Here is a 12,500-nt window from a genome sequence, read left to right as displayed (position 1 = left end):
TTGCAAAACATAATTTGCTTAATACAGAATGATCACACAGACTAATGGCTCTTTCTACATCAGTATTCTTATAGCTACTACATTTGCATTACATTTCCTTTTTGCAAAGTTCTCTTTCAGTTCAAATCTTTTCACTTGATTTATAAATAATTTTGAATGATGACAAAGAAATAATCATCACCATGGAGGAAGATGAATGATACAGCTGTATGGGTGTGCTTTCAGTTACTTTTCGCTTGCACTCATGCTGCTATATTAAGTTTGTCAGACAGTACAAAATTGCGTTATATCTTTCTGACAAAGGATTTTCATTGGAAGTGGGCTATTCAGTTTTAGTTTTATTTATATATATATATATATATTTTTTTTTATTATCAATTTATTGTGAACCTTGTGGAATTGTGTATTATGATCTGCTGTGTACACAAATTCATATTATCAGGCATGTTGGGCATGTTGAGATCTTTGGAATTTATGTTGAAAAGTGTATCTCCTAAGGCTCTTATTTTATTTAGTTACTTTTTATTCAGGCCTTTACTTAATGCACTTTCTAGAATTTTTAACACATTTCCTTGTTTGATTCTTGATTTCCTTTTATGTAAATAGGACAGAATAAGGAAACTAAGCTTTTTTCTATGAGTTCATGTTTTGCCATGTTGGAAAAATTACCATCTCCATTTTAAACCATTTCCCTGCATGTAACAATACAAATTGGAAAGTACAAAGGGAGTTGTAGAGTTAATGCACTCTTGGAAGGTAAGGTTCTATGGGAGAGTTTCTTATCAGATAATTTCCCCTTTTCTATCCTTTTGCTTGTTTTCTGCTCTTTCTCCCTCTACCCCTTTTCCTCCTCCTCCTTCTCTTTATCTTTTTCCTTCTTCTGCATTATCATTATTTCTTCCTCCTCCTCCTCCATGTCTTTCTCTTTTTCTCCTCCTCTTCCTGCTATCTTCTACTTCTTCTTGTTCTTCTTGTTCTTGTTCTCCTTCTCCTTCTTCTCCTTCTCCTGCGTCTCCTTCTCCTTCTGCGTCTCCTTCTCCTTCTCCTCCTTCTCCTTCTCCTTCTCCTTCTCCTTCTCCTTCTCCTTCTCCTTCTCCTTCTTCTTCTTCTTCTCCTTCTTCTCCTTCTTCTCCTTCTTCTCCTTCTTCTCCTTCTTCTCCTTCTTCTCCTTCTTCTCCTTCTTCTCCTTCTTCTCCTTCTTCTCCTTCTTCTCCTTCTTCTCCTTCTTCTCCTTCTTCTCCTTCTTCTTCTCTTTCTCTTTCTCTTTCTCTTTCTCTTTCTCTTTCTCCTCTCTCTTCTTCTCTCTTCTTCTTCCTCCTCCCTTTTCTTCTTCTTCTTCTCCTTCTCATTCTCCTTCTCCTTCTCCTTCTCCTTCTCCTTCTCCTTCTCCTTCTCATTCTCATTCTCATTCTCATTCTTCTCCTTCTTCTTCTTCTTCTCCTTCTCCTTCTCCTTCTCCTTCTCCTCCTCCTCCTTCTTCTCCTTCTCCTTCTCCTTCTTCTTCTTCTTCTCCTTCTCCTTCTCCTTCTCCTTCTCCTTCTCCTTCTCCTTCTCCTTCTCCTTCTCCTTCTCCTTCTCCTTCTCCTTCTCCTTCTCCTTCTCCTTCTCCTTCTCCTTCTCCTTCTCCTTCTCCTTCTCCTTCTCCTTCTCCTTCTCCTTCTCCTTCTCCTTCTCCTCCTCCTTCTCCTTCTCCTCCTTCTTCTATTTTTCCTTCTCCTTTTATTTTTCCTTCTCCTTTTATTTTTCCTTCTCCTTTTATTTTTCCTTCTCCTTTTATTTTTCCTTCTCCTTTTATTTTTCCTTCTCCTTCTACTTTTCCTTCTCCTTCTACTTTTCCTTCTCCTTCTACTTTTCCTTCTCCTACTTCTCCATCTGATGCTACTACTACTACTACTACTACTACTGCTCTTTCTTTTTCTTCTCCTACCCCCTCCACCTCCTCCTTCCCCCTTTCCTTCTATTCCTCCTTCCCTCTCCTATTCCTTCTCCCCCTTTTCTCCTATTCCTTCTCCCCCTTTTCTCCTATTCCTTCTCCCCCTTTTCTCCTATTCCTCCTCCCCCTCCTCCTATTCCTCCTCCCTTCTCCTCATCTTCCTCCCTTCTTCTCGTATTCCTCCTCCCCTCTGCTATTCCTTCCCCTTTTCTTCAATTCTTCCTCCCCCTCCTATTCCTCCTCCTTTTTCCTCCAGTTCTTCCTCCCTTCTCATTTTCCTCCTCCCCCTCTTTCTATTCCTCCTCCCCTCTCCTCCTGTTCCTCCTCCCTTCTCCTCCTATTCCTATTCCCTTCTTCTCCTATTCCTCCTCCCTTCTCCTTCTATTCCTCCTCCCTTCTTCTCCTATTCTTCCTCACCCTTACTCCTATTCCTTCTCCCCCCTCCTCCTATTCCTCTCCCCCCCTCTGCCCCTCCTCCTCCCCTCCTTCATCCTCTCTTTCTTTTTCTTCTTTTCCTTCTCTTATTCTCATGTTTCTTCATCCTCCCTCTCATCTACTTCTATTTCCTCCTACTCCTCCTTTCTCTTCCTTCTCTTCTATTTCTGTCATCCTCTATCTCTTCTTCTTCTTCCTTTGCTTTTTCTTTTCTTTTTCCTTTCTCTTCGTCTTATTTCTCTTCTCCTCCTTCATCTTAATTTCTCCTCTACTTCTTTTTACTTCTCCTCCTCTTCTTTTTCTTACTTCTCCTCCTCTTCATCTTCTTACTTCTCCTCCTCTTCTTCTTCTTACTTCTCCCCCTCTTCTTTTTCTTACTTCTCCCCCTCTTCTTTTTCTTACTTCTCCTCCTCTTCTTCTTAATTCTCCTCTTCTCCTTCTTATCCCTCCTTCCTCATTCTCCTCATTCTCTTCTTATTCCTCCTTCTCCTCCTCTTCTTCTTAGTTCTCTTCCTCTTCCTCATTTTCTTCTCCTTCCCCTTTCTTCTCCTCTTACTAGTATTCCTACTTCTACTTCTACTCCTAGTCCTTTCCCTCACCCCTCCTCCTCCTTTCCTTTACCCCTCCTCCTCCTCCCCCTGCTCCTCCTCTTCTCCTTTTCTCCTCCTCCTCCTCAGTAACACAGCTCATTCTGCTCTCTTGTGTTCCAGGCCCAGCACTGAGGAAGAGACACCAGCCAAGCGTCCACGTGTCTAGAAAAAAAAAAATCTGCAACCTCTTAAGGGGGGGGGGGGGGAAATCCTACATGCATTGTGATATCAGACAAAGAGGTTTTAAGTAGTGGTTTAATATAAGGAAATGTTTCCATTGTTTGAGTTCTGGGAAAGAGGGATCAAATTAATGATAAATGAAAATTATGATAACTTGTTTAAAATCCTTTGAGGAATATTTGTAACATAGTTACATTGCAAAAAAGACAAAAAAAAAGTTCAGTTATAGTTGAAAGAAACTTTAAAGTTTGTTTGAAGAAAGTAAATTTGAATATCAAGAAATACTAACACAGATCATTCTAATGGTTATTTTTGAATAATGTGGAGGTGTTGTGATTAAGTGTAGAATAAAATACATGTGAGTTTCATTTGATGAGCATTTCTGATAACTTATGATAATTATGATGATGATGAAGATGATGATAATAAAAAAATATACTAATAATAATACCAATTATAACTATGGTTAAAATAATATTGATCCTGAAAGAATTCCAACATTTTTCATCACTGGGAAAGCTTTTCTTTTCCCATGCACAAGTCGATCAAAAACCTGTATTGCCATAACCTTAGATCTGTGCCGAGATCCGCTGCCTTAAAATTAACTGTAGACAAAACTGCATGTAGCGATGAATCAAAGCAGAGTGAGAGGAAATTAACCATCCATTCCTTCCCGCTTTGAGGATCAGTTTCTTATAATTATTATTGTTATTGCAATTTGTTTGCATTGATTAGTAGTAGTTTAATTATATTACAACTATTATCCGTATGGTTATTATTATTATTATTACTGTTGATGTAATTATTATTATTATTATTATTATTATTATTATTTTTATTATTACTGTTATTAACCTCTAGTATTATTACTGTTATTACTATTATTATTACTATTGCTATTATTATCACTATTAATATTTTTTTTATTTCAATTATTATCATTTATTATTATTTTCAAAAACATTGTAACGTTATCATTATTATGCTATTTTAATGCTGATGTTGGCAAGGAATGGTATGATTAATTATTATAACTATTGTCATATGGTTACAATAATCATCATCATTTTGCTCTAATTTTTGGTTCAGATTTTTTTTGACAATAAGTAAACACATTTCCTAGGATGTTCTCAAGAACAGATACTTATTAGTAAGTAGATACAGTAGTATTATAGCAGTTTGTATTATATATATATATTTACCTTTAGCTGTCAGACATATGGTTAATTTATTTCAGTATGATAGAAATTGAATACAGAATACAAAACTCAAGAGCTACCTCATATTATATTCATTGCAGTGAAATTGTGAGAACTTTGAAACTCCTTGAAATTTTGTGAAGTAAATAAATAAAATGAAAGTCTAATATATGCTATTATATTTTTGTTTACATGGGGGTGCCTTGTCCGTTGATATTAAAATAATTTTATAAAGTTCTAAATTATAATTTACCAATGATTTGAGCCTAGTATTTTGGGGCAAAATATTTCGAGTTCATGAACAAAGAATCTGGTAGAAGGAGAGGAGGATAAAGAAAGGAAAGAAAAGAGGTATGCAAAAAGAGAAGTTGAAAAAGTCAAAAAGGAAGAAGCAAGGTATGAAAATTGAAAGATGTAATAAAAAAACAATATAAGGAGGAAAGACAGTATGAACTGTGAGAAAAACAAGGATTTGTGAAAAAGAGAGAAATAAAGAAAAGCAATGGAAGTGAAGCAGACTGATATGGGCAATGAGAAAGGAAGAGAAAGCAATGAAAAGAGAGATTTGGGAAACTGATTTTTTTTTTCTAAAATATGAAAGAAATAAAAAGGGGAAAGTGTGTAATAAACAAGATCTAAATATAAAGTTTGAAATGAGAGAGACATTTTTCATAAAAAAAAAAAAAAAAAAAAAGGCATTTCACACTCACTGATTTGTATGTTGATCTGTTTGTGTAAGGGAGTATAAATTGTCCTGAGCTACTGACTGTCATCTCACTTCTGAAATAAAGCAGTTGAATATATTGTGTATGTTTCATTAAAATACTGGCATAACATACAGATACACGCACTAACACACATACTCTCACTCACTCTCACTCTCTCACTAACTCACTCTTTTTCACACTCACTCACTCACTCACTCACTCACTCACTCACTCACTCTCACTCTCACTCTCACTCTCACTCTCACTCTCACTCTCTCTCTGTCTCTCTCTGTCTCTCTCTCTCTCACTGACTGTCTTTCACACACCACACTCACTCACCACCACCTCTCTCTCTCTCTCTCTCTCTCTCTCTCTCTCTCTCTCTCTCTCTCTCTCTCACTCACCACACTCTCACTCACTCACTCACCACTCACTCTCCTCCTCCTCTCTCTCTCTCTCTCTCTCTCTCTCTCTCTCTCTCTCTCTCTCTCACTCACTCACTCACCACTCACACTCTCCTCACTTTCACTCACTCACTCACACTCACTCACTCTCTCTTGCTCTCACTCACTCTTTCACTCACTCACTCTCTCTCTCTCTCTCTCTCTCTCTCTCTCTCTCTCTCTCTCTCTCACTCTCACTCACTCACTCTCACTCACTCACTCTCACTCACTCACTCACTCTCACTCTCACTCACTCACTCACTCTCACTCTCACTCACTCACTCACTCTCACTCTCACTCACTCACTCACTCTCACTCTCACTCACTCACTCACTCTCACTCTCACTCACTCACTCACTCTCACTCTCACTCACTCACTCACTCTCACTCTCACTCACTCACTCACTCACTCTCACTCACTCACTCACTCTCACTCACTCACTCACTCTCACTCACTCACTCACTCACTCTCACTCACTCACTCACTCACTCTCACTCACTCACTCACTCACTCACTCACTCACTCACTCACTCACTCACTCACTCACTCACTCACTCACTCACTCACTCACTCACTCACTCACTCACTCACTCACTCACTCACTCACTCTCACTCACTCACTCACTCACTCTCACTCACTCACTCACTCTCACTCACTCACTCTTTCACTCTCACTTTCTCTCTCTCTCCACTTTCTCTCTCTCTCCCTCTCTCTCTCTCTCTCTCTCTCTCTCTCTCTCTCTCTCTCTCTCTCTCTCTCTCGCTCTCGCTCTCTCTCTCTCTCTCTCTCTCTCTCTCTCTCACTCTCTCACTCACTCACTCACTCACTCACTCACTCACTCACTCACTCACTCACTCACTCACTCACTCACTCACTCACTCACTCACTCACTCTCACTTTCACTCACTCACTCACTCACTCTCACTTTCTCTTTCACAGTACATACATGTATGCAAGCATACATGTATGTACTGGGGGGCTTTTGGTGTCTGCATTAAAAAGCAAACTTGCACATAGGGATGGTTATGTGTAGAGGGAAAGATGTAAACAGTGAGAGGAAGGTGTATTGTGAGCACAAGTGTGCTAATATAAATGTGCACCTGTGCATGAAAAAAAAAAAATCTTTGTTGCCTTGCCATATCTTTTCATGTAACAATAAAATGCTGATAAATAAACGTATTAGAGGTTGGCAAACAGGAACAAAAGATTTCTTTTACCCATGGGGTTCTTTGATAACATTCACTTATCATACTATTATTATTTATATCAGCTATAATGCAAATTCTTGTTTTCATTTGCTTAATTTATTTTTTCATTTACTGTTACTTTCTTCATCTTGTGAAACATAACCTTTATGATGACTTCTAATCCAAATATAGAAATTACAGGGCATAACAGTGGGGAAAAAAAATATATATATATGAGAAAGAGTAGAGAATGATAACTACAACTAGATGAAGAATGCAGTCAAGAAAGCAAGGAATTAATAAAAGCTGATAAGTATAAGAAACCCCCTTAATCCCTTGCTCATTGTTGTCATGGGGGTCTTAGGTGGTGGAGACTGAGGCCCAATGTAGGAAATCACCCCTACCTAGGACCTAAGCCCTTGTTTCAACTAAGGTTACATGGTCTTTTCTTCCTATTTCCTTTTCGTTCTCTTCTTCATCCCCTTCTCCTATCCACTTCCTAAGGTGTGATGGCCGTGCTAAAAGGATGAAAGGCTGTGTCAGTCCTGAACAAACCTCATACTCTGCTTACTCTTCCCTCTTTACCCCTTTCACTACCATACTAACCTACAGTGCTCTTCAACCTTTGACATCTAAGATAGTTTGTTCAAATCATTAACTCATTTTTACTCTTTTTTGCCACAGTATTTTATCATAGTGCTGTATGATCTTTCCTTACCTAGAGGCTTTGCCCCTAAGCCTCACATACCGCTATATTTTGAATATGCCGTTAATAACCTTGGATGTTGACGTGGCACAAAATTATCAAAAAATAAATATAAAAAGATCAAAAGAAAAAGAGAGAGTGAGATGTGTGGTTATGAGTGTAAATAAGTTTGTGTTCATGTATGTGATTGGTTCTGGTGATACAATATCAAGAATGCCCACAGCCATGAGGTTGCATGTACTTTTTCTCTTTTCCATTCACACCACCAAATTCCATGCCTGTTGTTGTTGTGAAGGGGCTTAGGAGACGGAGACTGAGGCCTAATATTGGGGATCACCCCTGCCTTGAAACTCAGCCCTCACCTCACCATGGTCTTTTCTTCCCCTTTCCTTTTACTTCTCTTTGTCCCCTTCTGTCCTCATGTGTGAGAGCCATGTTGAAAGGATGAAAGGCTGGCTTTGTCAGTCCTGAACAGCCTTCATACTCCATTTGCTATTCATTCTTTAATTTTTTCCCTACCATAACCTACAGTGCTCTACAACCTTTGACATATACCATACTTTGTCCTAATTGTGAACTCATTTGTAACCTTTTTGTCACAATACTTTATCAAAATTCTGTATGACATTTTCCTACTTCGGGGCTTTGCCCCAAAGCCTCACCCTATTGCTATATTTTGTACATGCTGCTTATGAACTTCTTATTCCTCCTTCTCCTCCTCTTCTTCTTAGTTCTCTTCCTCTTCCTCATTTTCTTCTCCTTCCCCTTTCTTCTCCTCTTACTAGTATTCCTACTTCTACTTCTACTCCTAGTCCTTTCCCTCACCCCTCCTCCTCCTTTCCTTTACCCCTCCTCCTCCTCCCCCTGCTCCTCCTCTTCTCCTTTTCTCCTCCTCCTCCTCAGTAACACAGCTCATTCTGCTCTCTTGTGTTCCAGGCCCAGCACTGAGGAAGAGACACCAGCCAAGCGTCCACGTGTCTAGAAAAAAAAAAATCTGCAACCTCTTAAGGGGGGGGGGGGGGAAATCCTACATGCATTGTGATATCAGACAAAGAGGTTTTAAGTAGTGGTTTAATATAAGGAAATGTTTCCATTGTTTGAGTTCTGGGAAAGAGGGATCAAATTAATGATAAATGAAAATTATGATAACTTGTTTAAAATCCTTTGAGGAATATTTGTAACATAGTTACATTGCAAAAAAGACAAAAAAAAAAGTTCAGTTATAGTTGAAAGAAACTTTAAAGTTTGTTTGAAGAAAGTAAATTTGAATATCAAGAAATACTAACACAGATCATTCTAATGGTTATTTTTGAATAATGTGGAGGTGTTGTGATTAAGTGTAGAATAAAATACATGTGAGTTTCATTTGATGAGCATTTCTGATAACTTATGATAATTATGATGATGATGAAGATGATGATAATAAAAAAATATACTAATAATAATACCAATTATAACTATGGTTAAAATAATATTGATCCTGAAAGAATTCCAACATTTTTCATCACTGGGAAAGCTTTTCTTTTCCCATGCACAAGTCGATCAAAAACCTGTATTGCCATAACCTTAGATCTGTGCCGAGATCCGCTGCCTTAAAATTAACTGTAGACAAAACTGCATGTAGCGATGAATCAAAGCAGAGTGAGAGGAAATTAACCATCCATTCCTTCCCGCTTTGAGGATCAGTTTCTTATAATTATTATTGTTATTGCAATTTGTTTGCATTGATTAGTAGTAGTTTAATTATATTACAACTATTATCCGTATGGTTATTATTATTATTATTACTGTTGATGTAATTATTATTATTATTATTATTATTATTATTATTTTTATTATTACTGTTATTAACCTCTAGTATTATTACTGTTATTACTATTATTATTACTATTGCTATTATTATCACTATTAATATTTTTTTTATTTCAATTATTATCATTTATTATTATTTTCAAAAACATTGTAACGTTATCATTATTATGCTATTTTAATGCTGATGTTGGCAAGGAATGGTATGATTAATTATTATAACTATTGTCATATGGTTACAATAATCATCATCATTTTGCTCTAATTTTTGGTTCAGATTTTTTTTGACAATAAGTAAACACATTTCCTAGGATGTTCTCAAGAACAGATACTTATTAGTAAGTAGATACAGTAGTATTATAGCAGTTTGTATTATATATATATATTTACCTTTAGCTGTCAGACATATGGTTAATTTATTTCAGTATGATAGAAATTGAATACAGAATACAAAACTCAAGAGCTACCTCATATTATATTCATTGCAGTGAAATTGTGAGAACTTTGAAACTCCTTGAAATTTTGTGAAGTAAATAAATAAAATGAAAGTCTAATATATGCTATTATATTTTTGTTTACATGGGGGTGCCTTGTCCGTTGATATTAAAATAATTTTATAAAGTTCTAAATTATAATTTACCAATGATTTGAGCCTAGTATTTTGGGGCAAAATATTTCGAGTTCATGAACAAAGAATCTGGTAGAAGGAGAGGAGGATAAAGAAAGGAAAGAAAAGAGGTATGCAAAAAGAGAAGTTGAAAAAGTCAAAAAGGAAGAAGCAAGGTATGAAAATTGAAAGATGTAATAAAAAAACAATATAAGGAGGAAAGACAGTATGAACTGTGAGAAAAACAAGGATTTGTGAAAAAGAGAGAAATAAAGAAAAGCAATGGAAGTGAAGCAGACTGATATGGGCAATGAGAAAGGAAGAGAAAGCAATGAAAAGAGAGATTTGGGAAACTGATTTTTTTTTTCTAAAATATGAAAGAAATAAAAAGGGGAAAGTGTGTAATAAACAAGATCTAAATATAAAGTTTGAAATGAGAGAGACATTTTTCATTAAAAAAAAAAAAAAAAAAAAAATGGCATTTCACACTCACTGATTTGTATGTTGATCTGTTTGTGTAAGGGAGTATAAATTGTCCTGAGCTACTGACTGTCATCTCACTTCTGAAATAAAGCAGTTGAATATATTGTGTATGTATCATTAAAATACTGGCATAACATACAGATACACGCACTAACACACACATACTCTCACTCACTCTCACTCTCTCACTAACTCACTCTTTTTCACACTCACTCACTCACTCACTCACTCACTCTCACTCTCACTCTCACTCTCACTCTCACTCTCACTCTCACTCTCACTCTCACTCTCTCTCTCTCTCTCTCTCTCTCTCTCTCTCTCACTGACTGTCTTTCACACACTCTCACTCACTCACTCACACTCACACTCTCTCTCTCTCTCTCTCTCTCTCTCTCTCTCTCTCTCTCTCTCTCTCTCTCACTCACTCACTCACTCACTCACTCACTCACTCACTCACTCACTCACTCACTCACTCACTCACTCACTCACTCACTCACTCACTCACTCACTCACTCTCTCACTCACTCACTCACTCACTCACTCACTCACTCACTCACTCACTCACTCACTCACTCTCTCTCTCTCTCTCTCTCTCTCTCTCTCTCTCTCACTCCCTCACTCACTCACTCACTCTCTCACTTTCACTCACTCACTCACTCACTCACTCTCCCTTTCTCTCTCACTCTTTCACTCTCACTTTCTCTCTCTCTCTCTCTCTCTCTCTCTTTCTCTCTCTCTCTCTCTCTTTCTCTCTCTCTATCTCTCTCTGTCTTTCTCTTTCTTTCTCTCTTTTTCTCACTCACTCACTCTCTCTCTCTCTCACTCACTCACTCACTCACTCACTCACTCACTCACTCACTCACTCACTCACTCACTCTCACTCACTCACTCACTCACTCACTCTCACTCACTCACTCACTCACTCTCACTCACTCACTCACTCTCACTCACTCACTCACTCTCACTCACTCACTCACTCTCACTCACTCTCACTCACTCACTCACTCTCACTCACTCACTCACTCTCACTCATTCACTCACTCACTCTCACTCATTCACTCACTCACTCTCACTCATTCACTCACTCACTCACTCACTCTCACTCACTCACTCACTCACTCACTCACTCACTCACTCACTCACTCACTCACTCACTCACTCACTCACTCACTCACTCACTCACTCACTCACTCTCACTCACTCACTCACTCAGTCTCACTCACTCACTCTTTCACTCTCACTTTCTCTCTCTCTCCACTTTCTCTCTCTCTCCCCTCTCTCTCTCTCCTCTCTCTCACTCTCTCTCTCCTCTCTCACTCTCTCTCTCTCACTCTCTCACTCACTCACTCACTCACTCACTCACTCACTCACTCACTCACTCACTCACTCACTCACTCACTCACTCACTCACTCACTCACTCACTCACTCACTCACTCTCACTTTCACTCACTCACTCACTCACTCTCACTTTCTCTTTCACAGTACATACATGTATGCAAGCATACATGTATGTACTGGGGGGCTTTTGGTGTCTGCATTAAAAAGCAAACTTGCACATAGGGATGGTTATGTGTAGAGGGAAAGATGTAAACAGTGAGAGGAAGGTGTATTGTGAGCACAAGTGTGCTAATATAAATGTGCACCTGTGCATGAAAAAAAAAAAATCTTTGTTGCCTTGCCATATCTTTTCATGTAACAATAAAATGCTGATAAATAAACGTATTAGAGGTTGGCAAACAGGAACAAAAGATTTCTTTTACCCATGGGGTTCTTTGATAACATTCACTTATCATACTATTATTATTTATATCAGCTATAATGCAAATTCTTGTTTTCATTTGCTTAATTTATTTTTTCATTTACTGTTACTTTCTTCATCTTGTGAAACATAACCTTTATGATGACTTCTAATCCAAATATAGAAATTACAGGGCATAACAGTGGGGAAAAAATATATATATATATATGAGAAAGAGTAGAGAATGATAACTACAACTAGATGAAGAATGCAGTCAAGAAAGCAAGGAATTAATAAAAGCTGATAAGTATAAGAAACCCCCTTAATCCCTTGCTCATTGTTGTCATGGGGGTCTTAGGTGGTGGAGACTGAGGCCCAATGTAGGAAATCACCCCTACCTAGGACCTAAGCCCTTGTTTCAACTAAGGTTACATGGTCTTTTCTTCCTATTTCCTTTTCGTTCTCTTCTTCATCCCCTTC

The 12,500-nt window shown here is 37.8% G+C and overlaps 1 protein-coding gene across 1 annotated transcript in view; it reads left to right on the top strand.

The window, feature by feature from the left end:
• Positions 1-10,385, top strand: part of Ptp61F (Protein tyrosine phosphatase 61F) — a gene marked incomplete in the record, with an annotated part of 37,713 nt that extends 27,328 nt beyond the window's left edge. The window contains 1 exon segment of the mRNA XM_070132123.1: positions 8,319-10,385. Within this exon segment, the coding sequence (XP_069988224.1) occupies positions 8,319-8,364 (46 nt within the window).
• Between the last annotated feature and the right edge of the window lie 2,115 nt (positions 10,386-12,500).

Source organism: Penaeus vannamei, chromosome 17 (genome assembly GCF_042767895.1).
Source record: "Penaeus vannamei isolate JL-2024 chromosome 17, ASM4276789v1, whole genome shotgun sequence".
Taxonomy (NCBI): Eukaryota; Metazoa; Arthropoda; class Malacostraca; order Decapoda; family Penaeidae; genus Penaeus; species Penaeus vannamei.
Note: the sequence above shows the minus strand (reverse complement) of the source record. Positions and strands in the feature narration are given on the sequence as shown.